This window comes from Phaenicophaeus curvirostris, chromosome 21 (genome assembly GCF_032191515.1).
Source record: "Phaenicophaeus curvirostris isolate KB17595 chromosome 21, BPBGC_Pcur_1.0, whole genome shotgun sequence".
NCBI classification, from domain to species: Eukaryota; Metazoa; Chordata; class Aves; order Cuculiformes; family Cuculidae; genus Phaenicophaeus; species Phaenicophaeus curvirostris.
Window position 1 is genome coordinate 7,895,017 of NC_091412.1, and position 23,599 is coordinate 7,918,615.

At 43.9% G+C, this 23,599-nt stretch overlaps 1 protein-coding gene across 8 annotated transcripts in view; it reads left to right on the plus strand.

Moving 5' to 3' along the window:
• BCAS3 (BCAS3 microtubule associated cell migration factor) overlaps positions 1-23,599 on the plus strand; it is a 344,616-nt gene that overhangs the window by 315,563 nt on the left and 5,454 nt on the right. For 2 of the 8 annotated variants that reach the window (XM_069874128.1, XM_069874127.1), the window contains 2 exons: positions 5,559-5,726; positions 12,613-12,678. The exons of 1 other annotated variant lie outside the window; for it this stretch is intronic. In XM_069874128.1, the coding sequence (XP_069730229.1) occupies positions 5,559-5,726; positions 12,613-12,678 (234 nt within the window). Of the gene's footprint in view, positions 1-5,558; positions 5,774-12,612; positions 12,679-23,599 lie in introns of all 8 variants that reach the window. 5 more of the 8 variants (XM_069874129.1, XM_069874130.1, XM_069874132.1 and 2 more) reach the window with 4 other exon arrangements.

Genomic DNA, 23,599 nt, shown 5'->3' on the forward strand with positions numbered 1-23,599 from the left:
ATCCCAACTGAAGTCTCCATTAATTAAATGCACTCACAGGATACAGAGCTGGTGAGTAATGTCCTGTTTATAGCAGAACTGTGAGCAGTTCTGGAAAAAAAGAAACTCCGTGGGAGGGAAGATGACAGGGAGATAGAGTTACTCGCAAGGGCTGTAGCTCTGCCGTTGTTTCCAAACGCAGTAATTAACACTCGCACCTTGATTTCGCAGCCGTCCACTGAGGTGAGTTGTTGCAAAGTCTTGTCACACGTAAGCTGATGTGCACGTGCCGTGGGAGAGCAGGAAGGCAGCGTGTAAGCTGCGCGTCGGCGAGGATCAGCAGCCAAGCACAGGCACGTGTTCAAAAGTCAGACACGGGGCAGGTCGGGGAGATGCCGCTTCCTCCACACTTAAACGAGGAATTTGCACAGCTCCCCATTTAAGTACTGAGCTGCTGCTTTGTGGCATTCCCCCTGGAGTAACGAAGTTATGGCATGGAAGTGAATTGGCAAACCCTGTAGGAAAGTTCAACCATTAATATTTAAACGGGCTATGTTACAATTTGACTCACTACTTTAGGCAAGGAGTTTCCATGCGCTGGTTCCTCACGCACCCATGGGGTTCTCGCTCCCAGCCAAGGCTTTTCTGGGCAGCTCTGTCATGCTCACGCTGTGGTTACCGTGCATCCGGTGCCGAGCGGATCGGGAATCCCTTCAAACTCAAATCCTGCTTCTGATGGGGACAGAAAAAGCAGGGACTTGGTGATGGGCTGCATCCCCTCTCCCTCCGAGACAGTCTCAGTCATGCCGCAGTGTCTGCCACCCTCAGGGGTTGGACCCCCATCCCTTTCGTTAGAAGGATGCATCTTTTATCGGTTAAAATTGGCAGGTCATTTCCTCTCCTATTTTCTCTGTTATTTTTGCTCACGCTTATGTTGCAATATGCAAGGTGAGGCTCAAAACTGTCAAGCTCTTTAATAGAACCATTACTGTATTTTTGGAGAACTTACTCTTTTTGATTTACTGTTCCTTAGAAGACAGGAAATGGAGCTACTTGATTTCATATTTTAAACAAAGCCATCCAGGGGTTTAATGAAAAAAATTTCCCCTGGCTTTTGAATTAAAGGGCTATGGTGAAAGATTTAGCTTAGCTATTTTGACTTAGAAAAATAACACACTAGAAGCATTGAAATATTTTGTAAAAATACTTTTTACTACCTGATTTTTCAGAGAAGAAAATAAGCTCCTCTTGTTTTCTCAGTGTTGGTTGGTAGGACTGACTGTGAAATTAAAGGATGTTTCCAAGGTTTAGGGCTTTATTTTTCTGTCTTTCTGTAGAATTTATTTTCCTTTTATATTAAAAGCCTTGAAACAATTGCAATGCAGAAGACAAATCCTGTGCTTCTAAGCAAGGTAATTTTGTATGAGTAATAACAGGAGCCTTTGCAATTAATAAAATGCGAGAAACATTAAGCAGAGGGACGGCGGGCCTGATTCTGCTCCATCCAGCAGCGGCGTGAGTAAAGGGCAGTGCTTGTTGAGAGGCAAATGTCAGTGGAAGGACAGAAGTGGGAGATCGGTATCAGGAGAAAATTAAAGTTTTAATAGGAAAATCCTGTGTGTGGAGCAGAATTAGCTTGGAGTGTTTGGGGCAGTGTAAAGCTAAACACACTGGAATTGCAAAACAATTTGCTTTCGACCTAGATGTTCGAGCAAAGTTTCTACTTGCTCCATTTGGTGTTTTCTGGGGTTGGTTTTTGTTTGTAGTGCCCTGGGTCTGGGATGGTGCTTGGGCATCATACAAAGAGGCTGGTGGTCTTAATTGCCACCCAGATTCATCTTCATTAAATAAGGGAATAAGTAAATGTTCTGGTAGCTTGAAAGCACAATAGGATGAAATACTGACACAATTTTAAGTCAATGGCATTTTTTTTCAGTCATTTAACGAGGTTTCACCAGGATTTCACTAGTAATTGCTTGACTAAAATAATACCTAATTTCTTCCCCTGTGTGTTAATGAATTGCTCCTTTTAGGTGGAACCTGTTCCACCACCAAAGCTGTATCTGGTCTGGGGGACAGAAGAAAGTCCAGGCTTCACACGTCGAGGGCCGATATTGGTGGCTGTCAGTAGGGTTTCAGCGATTTGTCAGTAAAGGCACGCGGAGCCTGCCTTCTCTCAACCCTTCAGTAATCCTCTGATTCAGCAGGAGCTTTCTCAGCCACGTTGGTTCTGCAGTTACACTCTGGCTGCAGGTTTTGGGGAATTCTGAGAGCAGGACACTCCACTGAGGTTTATTTGTAAACTTCTCGCTGGCCAGCGATGGGGAATTCGATACGTTATCAACCGAGATACTAGGATTGAAAAGGGGAGAGCAAAGCAGACAGAAAGAGATTACAATTTAATAAATAGCAGAGATACGGTTAGCTGCTATCAGCGTTAAGTTTAATGACATTAGCTCACGTGCCATCGGTAATGATGTACATGGGGCAAAGCACCCAAAGGCTCCTGAGGAGCAACCAGCTCATCGACCATTCCTTGCACTTCACAGAAGAATATTCCAGGGTGTAAAAATGCCCCAAGACTTAATTGAGCCTTGAGAAAATGATGTTACTTTGATATATATGCTGTCTGCTGCTGCGGTGGGAAGAAGAACAGAAAGGTCCATGGCAATCATAGAGTCATAGAATCATAGAATCACCAGGTTGGAAAAGACCCACCGGATCATCAAGTCCAACCATTCCTATCAAACACTAAACAATCGGTCTCATTTTTCCTGTAACAGTTGTTTTTCCTGAAACAGAGGGACAGAGCCAGGGATTTATAGTAGGAGAGGACCTGCCTGTTCAAGCGAGGTCTCGTTTTCTACCCCCATGCCCCAAGTAACTTCAGTCACACATCTGTGTGTTCAGCTTTACATGGAACCAATTTTATCGATGTGTATATTGAAATTAGGAGGAATTTGTGAACTCCATGGCAACACAGAGCAGATGACGGCACACAGAGCTCCTCTGCCCCCACTACCCATTACTCACAGGCAGGGTGATCACCCGCGGGGTACAGTGGTGGCTAGTGAATCATAGCTGGATGCTTGGATGTGAATCTCATTGCCAGATGTGTACTCCTAACACAGAGGAGGGGTGAAAAGGGAGGAAAGATAAAACTAGAGCTTCACTAGCCTTACAGTTTTTTACAAGAAAACTTTCTGTGTAGTTAATCCCTCTAACCTGCATTTACATTAACGCTCGCAACCTCACACGTTGCTGCTAAGAAGTTTTGGCAGCTCTTGGCCCTGATTGCAGAGGTAACGCTGCACTTGTCTCCTTTGCTCTCACTCAAGTATCTCAGGAGCCAGAGACCAGCACTCTATGAAGTTTCTCCCTGTACACGTATGCAGGCATCTTGGCAGAGCTTCAAAAGCCATTTGCCTTATTATTCATATGTCTGCTTAGAGGAGCAGAAATGCTTCCTTTTCTCACTTTCAAAATAAGCATGGATACTAGTGAAAAAGAGATTTCTCATTGCTGGTACAACTCTGAACCTACAGGATCTCACCATCTCCCTGCTGCCACCCTTGGGGGTTGGGATTAAAAATCTTCCATAGCTCTCCATGAACAGCCCTATCAAAAAGAACTGAAACGCCTGGGGTCTTGGAATATATCCGGTGGGTCTCTTCCAACCTGGTTATTCTATGATTCTATATGCAGAAACTTATATGAAACTCATATGAAACCATAGAAGGATGACTTGAAAAGAGAAGCTTCAAATAAAGACCAGAATTTGATTTTCTCGTTGCAGTTGGGATAACTGACAGCATGGAAATGTTGCAGAGACGTAAACAGCATTGAAATTATTTTGCCTCCTCACTGCATTTTCTCAAACAAGCCTCAAGAACTCTCGCTTTAAAAAAAAATGAGTAGACTGGCGTAACCCTATAAATCCAAAGACCCATTAAAAACTTGAAATATTTGGTCGTTCCTCCTCTCAGTTTAAACTGGGATTCATCCAGAGTTCAAGTGCGTGTATCACATAAGAGCCACGGTCCCATTTTGTAGAGGTCCATTTTAGCGTTGATGGTTTTCTAGTGCCAGGAATCTACTCTGCAGCCAGGCAAAGAGATAAATCAAAGCTGTGCGCGCCGATGAAATTCAGGAGCCCGAAGTCACCATTGCAGCCCATATAAATCCCTGAATGCCAGCCCTGGTGCTTTTGTCCATGCCATTAGAGTTCAAAATTATCTGCCCCTCTTTGCTGATGTATGGATTAACCGGCTGCCCGAGTGTTTACTAACGGTTATCACCCGGTACTTTGGATGTTATCAGAGGAAGGGACGCCTGCCGCGGGGCTTGGTCTCTCACCCTTTCTATTACCACCTGTCAGTGGCAGGGAGTGTGCTGTGAAGCTGTACAGTCACAGACTACAAGTGTAGATAGTTTCTGACGGCTGATCAAAGGGGAAAACCAAAGGCCTGATAACAAGGACGTGTTTCATGTACTTTTAACTTTGAGCAACATTGGCATTTGCATTTTTTCCCCCCCGTAGGCTGGCAGAAACCAGGCACAATAGATGCTGCATATTTAGTTACCTAATAGTCGAGTAAATAGTATGTGCTTGAAGCAACAAAGCATAACTGTAATCTTGTTCCAAGTGGGAATGATTTAAATAAGCCTTCGCAGAAGACTCGCTGTATAATAATAAGGTAGAATAATTTTAATTTGTACTTTGAAGTGATCTTTAATTCAGGATCTAATCTTTGCATTCAGCAGAGCATCATCCCCTGTTGCGAGTGAGGTAATAACAGCAAGTTAAGGAGTTATTTTAAGTATCTTTTGTAGGTAGGTGTGCTTCATCAGGATAGCCAGCATCTTCAGTAAACCACTGCTGATGAGAGTCTCTGTTAGCTCATGTTTGACCTAAAATTTTACAGCGTAGGAAAAGGAAAAAAAACCACAGATATCCAAGAGTGAAAGAAGGGCTTGCTTTTTGCCTTGAGCAGATGTACTTCCTACAGAGGGCAGAAGGCAAGCCGTCCTTCCCCATCAGTCTATCACACTGAGCAAGAAAAGAATATTGACTAAAATTTATGCCCATTAGCAAAGACAAAATTAATGTTTCCAATTGTCCAGAATGAGAAGGATGAGTCCAGAAGGATGAGTCCAGAGTGAGTGCTCAGTAGCAGTCAGTGAAAGGCAGATCAACTTTAAGAATAACTTCTAGTTGTCCAACTTGTACTGGATAACGTATATACAGTTTTTTAGCATTGCAGTTCCTGATTCTGTTGTCATTTCCATCAGAGCCATTATGCTGATTTTCAGACTGTCACTAATGTGAAACCAGAACTAGGTCTTTATTTTTAATTTAACCTTTTTGCTTACAGCTGCTTGATCAAAGCTGTTCACTGCTTAGGGCTCTGTTTGCTCCCACTGTGCTATTAACACCAACGTTTTAACTAATTAGCTAAAATTACCTTTTCAGGAACTCAAAATGCAAGGGCTTCTCTTTTTTCCAAAGCATTAAATAATATGTATTGAAGTAGTTTGGTCCCGGGGTCTCCCAAACATCTCCCATTTGTTTGTTGAAGGTGCCTTCGACCGGAGCGTGACCTTGCTGGAGGTGTGTGGGAGCTGGCCCGAGAACTTCGGTCTCCGTCACATGTCTTCCATGGAGCACAATGAAGAGGGTCTTCGGGAGCGCCTGGCCGATGCAATGTGCGAGTCTCCCAGCAGGGACATAGTGGGATCAGGAACAGGTACAAAGAAGAGGTGTGATCAGAGATCACGTACATCTCACCCAATGGTGATTTTTTTTTTATTTTTTTTTTAAGTTTTGCTTTTCCTTTTCTCTGTACGCTACCTCTCTGATTACAGTTAACCTTTGTGGGGATCTCAGCGTGAGATAAGTCATTTATAAAAAGAAAATCTTGGTAGATCGCATAAACTCATCTCATAGATGTTAGATCTCGGAGTCTGAGAAGCCTAAAGTAACCTGAAAAAAAATACTGGTGCTTGGACCTTCCTTACTGTATAGCTGTGACAAGGACTCCCCTCCCTCCCCTGCCAGCTCAGGAGCATCCGAGCCTCTGTGCACATTGCTGCCTTTGTCCACCCTGCTCCAAACAATGTCATAATCACACACATCCTCATTTTGTGTCCTGAATAGAGCCACTGCGAAGCGCTGGTTCTGTAATCCAAATTAATCCATCTTCATCAGCGTCCATTATATTGATAAATTATATAATCTGTTTAGATAAATGGAATGGCACATCAGAGATTATGCTGCTGTTAAGGGGCCTGGCAGTAGGAGATGCTCAAAAATGTGGAAGCGCAGTTATTGTGGCTTTATTGTCTCAATTAATTTTGACTTGTTCTAAAAAAAGTCCTCTAGTGAAAGGACCAGGCCCATCTTTGATCCACGCATCATTTGTGTGGTGACCAGCAGCTAACAGGGAACGGTGGCTTCTAACATCAGCTGCCAGCTCTCTTGTCACTCTTCTGGCAACTTGCCTGGGAAGGAAAAAGAGGACAAGGTGTAGCAGAAACACAGGGATTTGCTGACCTATGGACATTCCAGGAAGGCTATGCAGAGTAGAAGATGTCTCTTCCTTTTGCTGTTGCCCTCATGTGTTGCTGAGGAGTTTGTGCTGGCGTGAGTTCTCCCTGCTCTGCTTTGCTGCAGCTGGAGGAGACTCAGGGGGTCCCCATCAGGGCTCGTCCCCCTGCTTTTCAGGTGGGTCCCAAGTTAGCACGAAGCCCACAGCAGGTCACCAAACTGCTGTGACCTACCACAGTCTGGAGGAGAAGGCTGCAAAGAAGCAGAATTTAAGCCCTTGTACAAAAAGCAATAACCAAGCTGCTGAGTGGTGCAAAACACCCTTCATAGCCCAGCTTGTCACCTAGCAAATTGTCTTTCCTCTGATTCCCATCTTGAAAAAGATGGAGTCGAGGGATGGCTTAAGATTTGGTATTAACAGAGCTGGTTGAACACTAAGTATGAGTCTCAGCTACAGATCTGGTGCAAATTCTTACCAGCTTGTTGCCTTGGATGAGGCACTTAACATGCCCGTGACTCCAGTGCTCAGTCACTGCAACGAGAGTAGAGATTCCTCACATTGCTGGTGTGGAGTTTAATCAGCACATGTCTGTAAAAGCCTGTGAAGGTGGAAAAACAGGCTGTGAAAATGGACAAAGGCACATATTTCATCACTTATGGACCCATACTGTGATCAGAGTGAACTTTGGGATGGTATCCACTTCTGATAACACACTAGCTCTCCTCAGGCTGTGTATGTTAGTGGAAAGGTGAGGGTAATACCTTCTCTGAAAGCTGAAGCCATCTAGACATGCCAAGTTAAGGTCACTGACTGCCCCAGAGACTTAACATTATATTGTAAACCGAGAACTTTGTCAGAGACGGCGGTCTGTGTTTTCTTCCATTTTCACCAAACCCAGCTGTGAGTGCCAGCTTCTTTTGTTTAAGATTAGGCTCACAGTATTGCAGGTGTAAAGACAGAAGGGAACTGTTTATAGAGTTGCCATCACTGAGCTAAAATTCATCCAGAGGGATTTCTCCCTGCTTTTACTCCAGGCACATAAATCTTCGTAGTGAGTTTAAGATAGATGCCATCTCAAAGCAGCAAACGTAAGCAGCAATAGTGAGTAACACGAGCATTAACCTAACTCACCCCGTCCCACTACCCTCCTCTCACTGTCGTTATGCTCTATGTTTTCCTGCCTATCGTGGGATTCTCTCTATCACTAACATACTCTATTCTCAGGATTTGGGCATGTGGTGACTCAGTGCAGCAGAGAAAACCTGGTGATAAGGCTGTGAACTCCCATGCCCTTTCCACTTCCATCCCCTAACAGCTCTTGAGCTGTTCTTCTTACCACATGGCCATAAAAAGTCCTCTCCTGCTCAGACGATACCTGGAAAGTGGCACTTGCCTAGGGAGTTGACTAGCACTCGCTACAACACGTGTGGCTGCCCTCGTGTCAGGCTGCGGAGCGTGGTGAAGCGCTAGCATCTCTCTGCTGGTTAATAAACGAGGAAGATCAGTTTGGAGCTACAATACTTTTGCTTCAAAGGAGAGGTGTCTTTGTTGGCTCAAAACAAGCAATATAGTTTTCACTTCCCCCCAAACCACTTATATCTTAACAAACCTAGGCTGAACTGAATTATCTTCGAAAGACTTTAAAGGTTTTGTCTTGGATTATCAGCTGTCCACTCACCTCAATGAAATGATAGCAAGGAGTTCAGCAGAAAGGGACACTAAATTTGCTTGTTGGTGGTTGATTGATGTATTGGTACTGGTGCCAAAGACAGTGTTTATGTTTTTGTGTTGGCCTCAAAATCATGGAAGTTTTAAACCTCCTTCTAATAATCCTAAAATTACTTAACTTATGCATGCTTTTATGTTATGCATGCCTTTAGCACTTCTTTGTGTTGCTTGGATTCTTTTCAGTCTTTAAATACGTTTTGCAGAGATTTAATGAAACTTGCAGTCTTATTGAAACCGAAACATGAATTAATGAAAATTTCTGACCTTGAGTGTGAAGATATATTCACGTGCAGTGCTCAAGTCCACTGTGTGGACAGAGTGGGCAACAGGGTGGACAGTGAGGCTTTATCAAGTGCTCAACTGGTCCTGACATGCACTTAATGGCAAGAGATAAATAGATTCTTTTAATGCCTTAACTGTTAGGACATAGCTGACATGTAGATTTATATAGTAATCAGGGCTGATACGCTGCAGAAGCGCAAAGGAAATGCATTCTCATGGTGCACAGACCACTTTGGGGAGCAGATACTGTCAGCATCTTTCTTTCTTACCTACTGCATCGCATTGCAAGGCAGGGTTGGGAATGCCTCACTGGTTCAGTGGTCCTGGCTACCGGCAGAGCTAGAAATGACCTGAAGGTTAGCTGTACAGGAGATAGCAAACTGGAGGATGCAAACCTCGCGAAGAATAATCCAGCATTTGCAAGGAAGGAGAATTAGATGGCCTGATGGATCTTTTCCATCTCTGACTCCAGCTACTTGCCAAGGGCTGTCAAACAGTGAATGGTAGAAGAAGCAGATCTGGAAAATGACCCCCCAAAAATCTATTTTCCTTGTGACCTAAATGATAACTCCAGTCATCTAGCTAGTTGACTTGATTGGGAAACCAGCTTTTCTCCTTGTTATCCAATTACCCAGACGACCCATGTCTATCTTAAGTGGAGTCTGCTGTACATAAGCTGTCAGCCTAGATACACATTTAATTCCAAAGAAGGCGTAAATTGGCAAAGATGCAAAAAGATGTTTTTGCTGTTTCAGTTTCTGTCAAACTCTCACTGAAAGAAAAAAAAAAAAGGCCTACTTACAAAATGTTAGTGGTCAGTGACCTCTTTTGCTTGCAAAGCTTTGTTTTCGAGCAGCTACAATGTTTACATTTCCAGTGTAGTATCTGAGTATGTGCTGGAGCTTTGCTTTGCATTCTGAAATGAAGAAAAAAAGCGTAGTATTGTGATTTATGAAACTGCTTTGAGGAGACAAATGTCCCTGAATATTCCACTCCAACTGGACATGCAAAAATTGTCAGCCCATGCTAGACATCTTTCCCTCCAAAATTACTGTAATCAGTAAATCCTCTGATTTATGTATTCCTTCAAAAAGTCCATTTCTTAAGCTTTTAAATGCATTTTGGTCATTTCTAGGCATGATATTGGGCTATAACAGGGGACCAAGCCTTTACAGTCTAAATGACAGGATGTTTTCTGAAATATCAGTGGGAGACGATTTCTGTGCCTGTCCCCTGTTCCTGTGCCGTGGGAGTTAAGTGTGCTGGAGCCCGGGAGATAGATTCCCCTTGCACTCTCTACCCACCTACCCTGGGCTAAGGGCAACGTCCACGTCCATGATGCTGATGTGGGTTCTTCCTGCAAAGTTACAGCGTGGTCTGTGTACATCCCAAGGACCCAAATTCATTAGGCTCCCAGTCACGTCAACTTAAGATGTAGGCTGAAATAAAACAAGTGGATCTGTTAGTCAATCCCAGAAAGGAGTTACTGACTCCGGGACAGCAGTGAGCATGAAATGGTGCAGCTCTGCATCGGCAGCACGCGGAGGAAAGGCGTTCTCAACCCTGGGGAGTTCCTCCCAGCTTCTCCTCCCTCCTTTGACCTGGGTGAAAGGTTTAGCTGGATGTTAAATCTACGCACAGGTTCAGGCTTGACTTCCATGCCATTTACCAAGTCAAACCCCGTTCCCTACATTTTTGGAGGTTTATTACGATAAAGCACATGGCACAGTGACAGATGGGTAGATTTATTCTTTAGGAGACTAACACAACAGACAGGTTTCCAGGGGAGAATTGTCAATATATAAAATAAATGAGTATTCATCACTGCTCAGGTTGTTTGGTCAGGATAGGCAATACTGCAAACTTCCTTTAGTGATAAATGTGCCGCTGCCACTGTCAGATCCCTGTTTTTTCTGCAAGAAAGAACCACTGGAGCCTGGGCAGCAGTGGAGATAGAGGATGGGGTTTAGTGTGTTTGCAGTGTGCGATTCCAGTCCATGCCTGTCTGCTGTGTCTTCTCTATTACAATTTGTTTGGCTGCCTGAATGTTGTACTTCTAGTCATATCTAATTTATTTTGACAAAGCATACCCAAATCCACATTGCTGCAGCATTTTACAAGTGGCGGAACTGTTTTGTGGACATAGAAGAGTAGAATTGCTTTTTGTGGGCATGTATCCTTTTTTTTTTTTTAATTCAGCATGAAATCCACTACCCTGTGATGGCTCAGTTTACGCTGCAGCTTATGGAGCAAAGTAACATTTTTCTGTGTCTGCCCTATCTTAGGAATACATACTAACTTGCAGTAAGATCCTATATTAAAAACTGCAGAGCATCCCACAAATTTTCCATCTCAGAACCAGTGCTGTCAGTCTGAATAGGGAAGGAAGCGAGTATGGCGTCACGGTCAAGACATCCCACGAGGTCTGAAGAATTTAAAGCAAGGTGTTTAAAGCCCATTATAAAGTTTCAGTTAAAAAAAAATAAAAAAGCATGGCTCTTTTTCTTCCAAAGCTCCAAGTCTGTCAGCTACCACCTGCAGAAAGCCAAAGGGGAGGTGCAAAAGCCGCGGAGTGCCCTGTGCCTGGCCTGCAGAAGGAACTGTCTGGATTCCTTCCAGATTTCATGAACAAACTCATAATGCGATGAAGGTAGCTTGTATGTTGAAGCAAACTCTTTAACCTGATTAATGGGATGTAAGTAAGTGGAGCTAATTAGACATGCTGTTAGGGAGCAGCCCATACAAAAGCCAGAATCGGCGCTAAAGGCAGTTGGGATCCCTGTTTCCAGCTGAAGCCGTGTGGTTACACCAGCCTGAGCCTAACTTGGGTCTTGACACCCTTGAGCGTTTTAGGAGAAAGCGTTTGCAATCTTTATGTGAAATCTGAGGTTTGGAAAGGTGAAGTCACACACTTTGAGGCGTGCCTGACTCAGGTGGGAAGCGTGCGCCTCTGCCTAAGGAAGAGGGGTGAGCCACTGCCCTCTGATCCCATGCAAGGAGCATCCTTCCTGGGTTTTTTTCCAAAAGAGACCGCCTATGGTCACGGGCTGTATTCAGAGATGAGCAGCCACCTGGATAGATATGTACATCTTTGTTTCAGGAACAGGGTTAGCCCTATATAGGGTCAGGGCTTAGATAGGTACCTTTCCATCCCTTCCTTCCTCCTCTCTTTCCTTCCTCTTCCTTTTAATTTTTCCAAGACAATTTTTCCCTTCCCTCTCCTCAGTTGGTCTTAATTCTAACATGGACGTGGGATATAGGAACACACAGCAATTGATTTTCTCTCTGACGAGTGTTTCTGCAAAGAGATTTCTGCATAGGTTCAATGCACAATCAGCTTGGGCAGCACACACGCTGGCGTATCGAATAACACTGATGCTAAAAGCAGCCTTTGAACTTTCAGAATATTCATCCCAGGGTCAGAGATTAAATTACCCCCCTCAAATAAGTTTGAGAGCTCAGTGCAGTTCTTCCTACAAAAGGTTTATTTGGATCAAACATTTAAATGAAAATTCAGGGCTCTTTAGGGGCCACCATTTTTTAAGAGCTGGAGAAGAGGAGCAGCATTTGCAAACAATGTGGTTTTATGGAATTATTTCTCATGTTTAACACACAACAACAGCGCAGCCACCCCATGTGGGACACCAAGCACTTCAGTGTGGGCTTCTCACCCTCTCTGTCCCTGGAGCAGCCCCGTCCAACAGCCCTGCCAGGGCCAACAAGGGCATTTCTAACTCCCCGACCATTCTGCAAGTCTCCAAATCTGCCTCACCACCAGCCCCTGGGAATTTCTAGTGGAATTTCTTCCAGGTCAAGCATCATTTAAAGGGAGCGGGGTGGGACTGAATGCGAATACCACAAATGGCTCTGGTGTGAATTGAGGTTCATTGCTGGTTGTAGAGCAGCTTCTAAAGAGAGCATTAATACCACGAGACAACTCTGACTTTCTGCCATTTGATAAGAAGTTGATCAGCTGCATTTGCTTATTATCAGTTGTGGTGTGGGGAGATTCCTTTTCTTTTTCTTACTATTAAATCAAGGCAATTTTTTAAGAAATATTTTATTTTTGATACAGACACAGCCGGTGAAGTAGCAGTAAAAAACATCACCCCAAAGAGGCACATGGCTTTGAAATGTTTTGGTATGTAACATAACTGCATTGTTTTCAGGTCTTAACTTTTGCACAAAGAATATTTCTCCTTGTTCTAGAAGCGAGCCCTCTGTCAGCTTTCAAAGGGTTACATACATAATATGTTCGTAGGGGAACAAAACAAAAAATATTGAAGTATCTCAAATCATTTCACAAATAACATTGTTCTATTTCTCTCCTGAAATGAACAAGAGTTTCTTTGATTTTTTTTTTCTAACTCAAATTTAGGATTCTGCTGTTCAGAGCAGAGAGGTCACAAGGCCCTAATGTATTTAGCATTGACTGCCCTCTCTTGTAGTGCGTCTATTAGTCAGTAATTTGATTTGTACCTATTCATTTGCAGTCCCTGCAGGAGCTCTGAGCTGGCCCCAAGTATAATTGGTGCTGTCTCTATTTTTACATCATTAGATTAGCCCCGACTCCTGGCCACTTGTTGTCTGCGCTTGTCTGTCCATTTATACAACCTAATGTAACACAAAATTCATTACTGATCACATTACTTTCAACTCTGAAGCCAGCTTTGTGATAAACATTTTGTTAACCCTTTCTTGCCAGCACACAGACCTGGGGGACAAATGCACTTTCCCTTTGCAGAAAAATCAATATCATAATAAAACAAAGTGCAGTCACATTTCTAGATTTGTCATTTCTCCTGGAGAAAGAAATGGGGGGAAACATATATGAGATGACTAAATGATCTCTGCATCCAGGCATCTCATGCTGCTGTATATGAAATGAGCTCAGCAGTGTCCTTTCTACTAGAATATAAAGAAGTGACACAAGATAGGACCAGCACTCAATTTAAAACTTAATTTCTTACTCATTGTTCTGCAAGTGTTTTAGCTCTTCTGTGCAGGCTGTAATCGGGTTATGACATTATCAGAACTGGACATTTTTCTTCTAGTGCTTTGTCTCAAAGCAGTTAACAAAGAAACAGTGCCCTTCCTCCTTAGAGTTTTGTTATTGTGTTGGGTTTTGGTTTGCTTTGCTTTGCTTTGTGGTTTTTCTTCCTAATGATTAAGCAAATTAATTTTCCAACTGCTTATGCATTTCACGAGAAAATGTAAAGCTCCGTTCTGTCTAGCTTGGCCTTGCTCACATTTACCTGTTTTGCTGAGTACTTCCTAAAGCATTAAGCATTTTGCATCACTGAGGTTTCTGCTGTTGATTTCAAGAGGAACAAGAGGAAAGCATGGTAGGTATTCATTTTGGCCTGATGCTGCAAAGGATGTGAGCATCCTTACCGCTCTGTTTGCAGCATCGTGCCCATGAGGTGATGTTTGCTATGCAAAGTGGTTTTTAGTGCATGCAAAAGCTGTTGATTTTTAACAGTTTTCTGAATGCATTTTCTGTTTGTACAGCTTGGCTTAGAAATCTGTTTTTTGGGGCTTTTCTAAATATTTAGAAACTTTTCTCAATGTTTGTTAAATCTTCCCTTTAAAAGTCCAAATTCAGGGGCCTGCCCCACACTGAGCGGTCCCACACTGAGCAGGGTGAGGAGATTAGGCAGCCATAGAGGATTTTGCCATCTCTAGTTTCTGTAACTACATTGTTAGTCCTTTCAGGAGTCTTTGTATGGGATTTTTATGTAGGATAGAACTTATGGCAAGCATATCTCTCTTTCTGAGTATGAAAGCCCTCGTCTCCCAGCGTTGGAACCAGGACTGGTATTTTTACAGCTGTTTTGTGAGCCAAAACTTGTGGCAGCTGCTAAGCTGGTGGCAGAATAAAGACAAGACAGTTCCTCTCCCTCCTCCCAAGCCCAGCAGCCCCAGAGAGCCTTTCTGTATTTTGCAGATTTCTACAGGAGGGATTTTAGGTGTGTGCAGCATTGCTCCTAAAGCCTGGCTTAGCTAGTGGAAGGCCCATGTCTCCACTCAGCTCAGCTCTGTTGCTGCCTTTGTGCCTCTCGGTCTCTGCTCCAGCTTTGCCATCTGAGCATCAGGGAGGCCAGAGCACCCTGAAATCCCCCTACAACCTTGCGTGTTCCTGTCACCCTGCCGTTATGGATGAGCCACAGCTTGGGTGACGGCAGTTGCTCCCATTTCTACTTGCCTTGTAGTATAGATCTCCTGAGCATCTTGTATTAACTCATTAAAAATTTGAGCCTTTCATTATCTTAAAACAACATGCAGCCAATTTGCCAGCTCCCCTTCCTGCCCGTGCAGAACGTGAGCATCACGGTGATGTCAAGGGCATCTACTGTTCCCTGGATTGTGAAAGGGTGCCCAAGTTATTGCAAAATTCTTATAAACTTTGCTTTGCTCTCACCAGGGGAAATGGGAGAGGAGGATATGGAATGAAAACCAATTTATGCAATGAATTGTTAAGCAGTCAAACAGTTAAGTGAACGCTTCTTAGTAGAGAGATACGGTGAAATATGAGTCACCAAACAGCAAAATAGGCATTAACATGGCAAAAATCTCAGCAATAAATGGAAGGTCAAAAGCTAAAACAATTAAAATATTCCAGTGTGAGCCAGCCCTCTGGCCCTGCAGCCTTCAGTCCTCTCGGCAGCAGAGGCCCCTCTTCCATAGTGGAATCTGCTCCTCATGCTTCGGCATCAGGAGGCACAAGTCCTTTGATGGACTTCCAAAGTGCCTCCTCCACCAGCTCCAAGGGTCTTCTCCCACCCATGCAGACACCTTATTGTTCCCTATTGTTGTACTGTAGCCCTGCAATCAACCCTCATCACTCCTCTGCACTTCTCTAACAGAGCATCAGACAAATAGTAACCTGATTTTTCCGATAATCTAGCCTTACTATCCACAGCGAAGTCTAAGAATATCAGAGCTTGGGGTGGTATCCATGCTTAACAGTGATGTTGTTGACTATCTGATGATGCTCGTGGTGTGTCTAGTGGGAATGGCCAGGCGTAAAGTGGGAAGTGGGGAGAGAAAGCAGGGCAAAATGAGAAAAAAAAAGAACAACTGAGATTTTGGTTGGGGGAGGATCTCCCTGATCAGCAGGGAGGGAGACTCCCTAGAGTGCATCCTGAGGGACCAGATCTGGTGGCTACCCAGGAGGAAGCAGCCTCGTGGCCAGGTCCCTGGCAATGCTGGGAACAGTTAGTTCTCCTTGAGATATATATTGTAATTTGTGGTATGAAAAGATTAGCTTTCCTTCCATTCCTAGCCTGCTGTCTCCCCACCATGGATAATATATAAAACAGTAGACTTTTATTCATTAACATTTATGGGAAAATGTTAATATTAAACTGTAAGTGAAAAGCCCTATCTTATTGAATTCTTCTGCTGTGTTATTGGGAGCCTAATTACATTTTGCATTTAAATAAAAACCAGATGACGTTCAGGACGGTCAGGCAAGCATTCTGTAAGTGAGAATTTATCTTGCAATCTGGGTAAACAATGTCTCATCATTTAACAGTTATTATAAATAATGGGTTTTTAAGCACTTTGCTGGGAGTTCATATTGGCTCCACACGGGTTGCACTAAGGGAGAGAGAATTTCAGTGACATCTTCCAGGCATCCGGTGAGGAGGAATCATATCCTGAGCTCACTTCTCAGGCTGCAGTGGTTTTCATCCTCCTCTGTTTATTATTGCTCAATATCGTGTGCACAATCAGCTGACAAAAAAAACCTATGAGTAAGAAAAATGACAAATCAGTTGGAAGCACTTTGCAAATGGAGAAACCATTCCCTGCTGCTGCCCCAGCAGAAGTGGAAGGTGTTCAGGAGGCCTGCGGAGGTTCATGCAAGTGGTTGAAACCTCCAGAGGCGTATTCTTTCTATTAAAATGGGGCCGTGTAAAAGTTGTGTTCACGAGGAATAAAAAAAAGATGTTGAGATGAAAAATAAAGGCAAAAAAAGGTAATAGACCAGCTGCTTTTTTTCTCTGTTTCTGCTGGTGCCCTTTCAAATTACATTATTGGTAATTACATGTTTAGTAATGCTTAAGCTAATTTAGAGAAAGAGTAAAACTTGTAAAAAATGTAAATAGCTTTTTCTCCACTTCTGTTGTTTATATTCTGCATTTCATTCCTGTCGCTTCAGACGAGGCGGCGGTCCCTTTGTTGCTAGCTGGCTGTTAGTCTTTGCTCCGTGTTCCTCAGCCATAAGCGAGAGCCTCTGAGATCTCTCCGAGGCATTTCCCGTCACGGGCAGGGAGCAGCTTCCCTGCAGTCTGTCCCGCATCTGAGAAACGAAGGAATTAGTTTTGTACGCAGACAGAATAGGCGGTAAAGGGATGATTTTTTTCAAGCATGCGTTCACTGCTTTGAAAATATTCAGAATTTGGGAGTGCCTACTGCTGGTTGGTGGAGTGTCGCCTCCTGACACGCCACGAAGCCACCCACCCTGTAAAATGGCTGCTCCAGGATATAAACTGTTTACTGCCTTTTTTTTCCATGAGAGGCCTTTTGTATCATTTTCCAAGCCCCCCCCAGCTGAAATACCATCTTTTTAAATTTATTTATTTATTGTCTTTATTTGTTATTTCCTTGGTCAGTGACTTTCTCAGTATCTGCCCAACATGCGAACTCTGTGTTTACACCAAAAGCTGATGGTGTTGTGAAAAAGAAAGGGTCAGTATCACTTCTCTTACTGTTTCCAAAGATGTTTTTCTGGGAAGGCCGCAGGCAGGAAGGTGCCAGCAGGGTCGGCAGCCAGGAACTGCCCCATTCCCCCTGCTCCGACTCGGAGGAGCAGTGGGCGGCTGGGGATGACGAGCACATGCAGAATCCTAGTTGAGGTGAGCAGGATGGAAATGGTAGCAGTTCCTTAACCAAGTGCAGATAGCACCATCCTGGGAGACCCAAAAATATGCCGCGCAGCGTGCTGTGGAAGGATGCTTGGATGTGGTGCTGTTCCGATTTCCTCCTAAGACAGGGCGCAGCATCCTCACGAACAGCATCTCCTGTCTATTGCCACCACACACGTGCCTCACTGAGCAGCTAGTCCCATCCCTGAGGCCAGGTTGTCAGGTGGAAATGGTGTTTGGAGCCATTAATCAAACAACAAATTAACGTAGCAGACTTCATCTGCAGCACTGGGTAGATGAATTGTACAGGGATGGATCCCTATCCAGAAATGCAGATGGGCTTTTTTTCCTTCACTTAGGGCTACTTTTATCCGCACCCTTTAAAAAAAAAAAATATTTTAGATTATATCATGCCAGGATTGTGTTGTTTCTTTGGTTTGTCTTTGGGAGATGTGGCTGGTCACCCGTCAGAATATGAGCGAAGGCTGTGAAAGAGCAGGTAGTTCTTTCACAACGTGAAGAACAGGTAGTTATATTAACTTCAGTGCCAGATGCCCAGGTACAGGGCAGAATCTGCATAGCTTGTAATGATTTAAATTGCCTTTTACGTGGGATGTGGCCAGAGGAATGCCTTGGTTTGCCATTAGGTCTTTTAGATTTCACACAAGAGTTATCCTCGTCCACAGGCTGCAGCTCATTCACAGGTTTGACAGTGCTTGCAAAAGTGTAATTAAGAAGGCAAAGTATCAAAGAATCAATAGTTGGAATGATTTTTAAAGCATGACTTTTAATCAGTGAAAACATCCAGTTGACTTCTTTCAGCTGCCTTCTGGTTTCGTAGGAACGAATGCGAACCGCAGTGCTGAACAAGTCCACTAACAAAGGGTCAAATTAAGCTTCAGATGTCATTTTTGTCAAAGCTCTTTCATATTTATGTCTAACATCAGAATTTGGAGCTATATAAATACGACAGAGTGTATTAAGAGCCTCAAGCAATCCTGCAAGAGAGTGAGCCCACAAGGTTGGCCTGTTGTTTTTCCAGGCTCAGTTAATACTCAGTCTAGGTAGAGACATGATTTTAACAGTACTACTGTGAGCTTTGAGTGCTTTATAAAATCAGGTCTGTGTTTGGAAAATTGGTCTGCTCAAAGCAGCAATGGCAACATAATCTTTAAAATAATTGACTAAATAGACCAAATAAGTTGCGTTTGAACTAGGATTCTTTGGACGGGTTTGGAGTTTCTCAGCAACACTAAAACTAGTGCCAGGGAAATAAAAGGAGGAGACCTCTGCTCCTTAGATCTTCACCTGAGCTTTTCAGATCTGAGAGCCTTGAACCATTTAGATGAGCAGGCAAGGTCCACAGTGACATCATTTCGTGAGCTTCAACGAAAATCTTCTGATTTGGACCAGCTGAGCATCTGCTCCCCCCAAACTTTTAACTTTTCCTTTGAATCAAACCCAAATTCCAGTCTGGTCTAGCTTCCTTCTCGGCATCAATCTGCACCGGGGAGACAGCCCAGAGCCTCTCAGTAGCTTTCCTCGCTGGCCTGAAAGGCTGGTTCATGTCAGAAGTACTAGAAGTTGTGCCAGAATTATTTTACTTTGTAATATTATACTTTTAAAATGAACTCGGCAATACATTTGTGTCAGAAGCACACAATGTGCGTATGCAAGATGCACACAGAGGCACACTTCAAGCACAGAGGTTGTCCTCCTCCAGGATTGCCTCGTCTTCCTAACTGAGGGTTATTAAGGAGACCGAATAACCAAGATAGCATCCCAAGAGGCAAAAAAAAAAAACCAAAAAACCCTTAGGTCTTAGACATGAAAGAAACCGTTTAAGTTAGGAGGGTCAGACGTGTCTGAAATCCCCCATTCAGCATATTGGAATGGGGCTGCCCAGACCCTGAGGTAATCACCAAGTTTGTGGTTTTGACCTTCAGGCAGCTTTTCCTTACCCAGCTTTTTTTGCTGGGAGTGTTCAGTCAAGTCTGGGAGAGGAGGGACCCCCAACGCTCCCTGAGCGCTCCCAGTCATCACAGTCCTGCGTGGTGTCTTTGCTGCAGCCACCCTCGCCCCGAGATCTCGAGTGGCTCCAGCTCTGGTGGGAGGATGATGCTTAGAACCACTCGTTGGGTCCAGACCTGCTCTGGATAGAGGCATGGTGGTTTCTGGAACAGGAGCATCATCTCCAGAACTTCTGAGCAAGATCTCAAGAGTCTGGAGGGTGTAGGACACAGAGCTGGTAGGTGTCGTGAACATGCGTATTACATTGAAGTTGTGTTTTCCTTTGTGGAGTCACAGGCTGACAGAGGGGTCACTGTTGAGCAATCCGAGGCACTCCCATAACCCTGGGAATGAGAGACCAAACCCAGGAATTTTAATACAGTGTTTTCTCTGCAAATGCTTTTGGTCTGATATACACAGATGTGCTGCTTGCGTAACTGAAGATACAAGATAATTCTGCCTAAATACATTAAAAAACTTGTATACAAACTGGCTTCTACAGGAAAGCGTGTGTTATAGAAGGTCCATTATAGGATTTATAGTAGAGGCATATTGAAACTTTCAAGATGGGGTAGGAGGGAATTCCTTTAAACCCTAACAGCCATGTCTGCATATTCATTTTAAAAACTCTTCAGGAAGTCTTGCACGAGGAGTCACAGGCTTCCATGATGTGGGTGGGCTACAGAAGTTGTTTTCTATAAGCACTTGACAATTCTAGCTTTTGAAATTTCACATGCTCAGTAGAGTCGGTAACTCATCTTCCTGAAGTGCCATTTATGTAGGATAGCATCCTAAACCTCTTTACAAAAATATACAGCTCTAGGAAACTTGAGATTATTTTTTAAAAGCACTGCAGTCATTGTGAAAATGCCTATCATGAAGAATATTCTCTCTCTAAATGGTAGTCCTTTATCTACTGCACTTTTAACCTTCCATAAAATGTTCAGAGTCAAGTCTGGCAAGATGCCGAAGTCTTGGGTCTCTTAGTCCATGGACTCAGGTTGTATGGAGCTTTTTGGGTTCTCTTTTTAAAGGAAAAAAACAAGCTGCTTGCCTTTTTTTTTTTTTTCGTTGCTAGACAAATTCTTTAGAAGTTCATGCATGAAAATGTTTTGTCCGTATCTCAACAATCTCTTCGTGCCTGAAGTAAACCCAGACATTTATGTAAGTTCAGATGTCCTCCCCATTTTGTAAGCGTTAGTTGTTCGGCATCTTCGCATTGAAATAAGGCACTAGAAGTGAAATTTGCTGTCTCAAAGGGGCTCTGATGTTCAGAAGGCTCAGTCTTCATTCCCCTGGTTATCTCCTGCCTCCTGTAGCTCCTCATCTCCTTGCTAGATCCTGCCACCTTTTTTCCAACATGCCAGATTTCATCTCCAAGTGCATGGTACTAATGAGCTCTGTGTGGATTCAGCTTTAGAGTTATTGTAAGATACTTTGACAGTAACTAATATTTTACATAGGCCACTGAATTCTGGTTTCAGAGAAGTTGTTCAGGCAGTGTTTGCCAGTCTTTTTTACTTTGCAGATTTAATGTAGGTGCTTCTGCAGCGTCTCAACATCTTTTAGGATGCAGCAGGATGAAAGGGTTTTAATACCAGGATTGATTTTCAGTGTTCAGATGCCATAGTGTTACATTTCCTCATTTGAATTGAGTTTAAAATCTCTTTTTTCAAACTGCTGAAAAAAGAAGAATTTTTTTTTAGGAGCAGGTCTATCAGAACCACCCAAAACATCGCAGGAAATCAGTCGCCGTAGCTGCCTGCACCAGTTACCCAAACAGGAGGGGAACTGCCGTGGGTTAATAGCTTTGGTAGGAGCAGGGCTTGGGGCAGGGAACAGGTTTAATTGACTTTGAAACATTATCGTAATCATACTAACTTGTAAATGTTATTGGAATATACAAAGCTGGGAACCAACTTTCTGTCTGTGCACCCCTTGGAAAAGAGCAATATACAAATACATTTGCCCAGAAATTTCTTCTCAGCCTTCTCAAATTAAAAGGAGCTCGGAAAATTTAAAGCTTTAATGAGTATTTGCCACTTCCATTTCACTACAATTTAATTTTAACAGTTTTTGCTTATCTGAATAGCCAAGCACGCAGGTTCCCCTGGGGGTGCGGTGGCCCCCTGCCCTCACCGCCCGCAGGTCCCTGTGCGGGACCACAGCCGCCAGCGGGGCTGGAGCCAGCGCCGCAGGTCCTCGCCTCGGAGCAGCCGCCGAGGGTGATGGAGATGGGTTATAATTAGAGCTCCCTCGTTAGCATAATTGCATTTCGTAAAAAAAAAAAAAAAAATGCCCAGGAAAAACCTACAACTGCTGTAGCAGTAACGCAATTTCCAAGCCTTTGTGTTAGGGGCAGTATTTCTGCATCCCGGTTCAATTTATGACCTCGCATCAGCTTTTGAGCCCTTTGCTGCCTTGGGCTGCGCTGTGCCCATCGCAGGCAGCTCCCATGGGGACCAGTTCTGGTGTTCATAGTAAATGTTCACGCAGAAATAGAGCCAAAGGTGTCCAGCTGAGTTTGAGGTGTTGTCTAAGCACTGCAGGATGGAGTGCTTACGTGTAAAAGCTTGTGTGGCAAACAGAGGAGTGGCAGCCGCACGCTGGGGGCCAGTGTGAGCTCCTCCGTGGGAGCCCATCCCTCTCCCTTCGGCAGCAATCAGTAAAATAAAAATGTTTAACTGATCCATTCACCGGGGAGCAATGTGTAAATTACAAACAGTTCAAGAGCTCCTCAAAATTTCCATTGTGTTAATACAAATTGCCTTTTAGCGTTCGCTTTATATAGGATCCTTTTGAATGAGAATCCAGATGGCAGAAGCTACATAATTATTATTCATTACAGTTAATAAGTAACACTCAGGAGCCCCAGTCAGTTCTGGAAGTCCCCTGTGATAGGCATCGTGCAAATATAAGGGTGAAAAATGAGTCCTTGCTGCAGAATGCTTTAGGATTTTGGTTAAAGACAAGAAGGTATGAAGGGCCCTTACGTGTACCTGCCCAGGAGCGCAGACCAGGCTGTCGTGTAGAGAGCTCTGTCTGCAGGGAGTCATCTCACTTCTCTGAAGGAAGGGAATTATCTTTGATTTTCAAATGAAGATCTAATTTTGTCCTTGTAGCTGTTCAGTCAAAAACTGCTCGTGGCGGGGGAGAGGTGGTTTTGGTAAGCGGCACCTTGTTCTTCTCCATCACTGGAAAACACTCATCGTGCATCCTGAGTTCCGGGAGGGTGCATAGTGGAGCCTGAAAAGTTCCTCAAAACAATTGCTGTGAATGACAGAAATGAAATCAAGGAGATTCGAGCCCTGCTGGCCATTACCCCACTTCCTGCATTCCTACTTGTTAATTGCCTAATTCCTAACGAGTCTTCAGGCATCTGATGGACTTTGGGATGCGTGCTCACTCCGATGCTTCCTCCCCTCCCCGGCCTCATCCCTCGCCGGAGACCTTGTTCCTTTAAATATGCCATCCTTAAAAATCAGAAATACTCAGCCCAGCAAAAGGAAAAGGGAACTTGACATTAGTTCAGCTTGAAAGGCTTGGTGCTGTGAAAAGTGACTGACGTGTGAAAAGAGGCTACAATTAGTTCTTTCCCCAAGCACTCTCCCATTCAGTCCAGGGTCACTCCTTCAGCGAGCTGCGGCTTTGAGGGTAATGTGTTGTGACAGTTTGAGATGATGAAGAATAATTCTTGTATTCAGAGTTGCTGCCGCTTCCCCGCTGCCCTGACACATCAGGCTGCTGTCATTGTATCATTTATCCCGGCTGTGGCTCCGCTGGGCTGCGCGGGAGCCTGGGCAGCCCTCACTAGGTAAGAGGAAAGGGTCAGCTCTTCCAGCAAATGATTTTGGAGGATGTTTTGAAACTGTGCTTAACAGGGGAAAGCAAACGGAGAGAAGGGAAAAACCATTAGAAGAAATAATGCACTGGAGATGAGATTTTTGAGTAGACATAAAGGAGATAGCACGGCTTCAAGTGGACCACTACAGAGAGAGCACGAATAAGAAAGGCAGCATAATTTATGAGTGTTCCGGGCAAAAGAGGGCTATATAGATTTTCTTCAGGCATTGAATTAATGCGCCCTGTAAAATGGTTTCACATTTAAGCTTGGCAGGGCTTTATACCTTTCTAGACTTGAAGAGGTCTTTTGACAGCTCGTGGAGCTTTCTGGAATTGAAG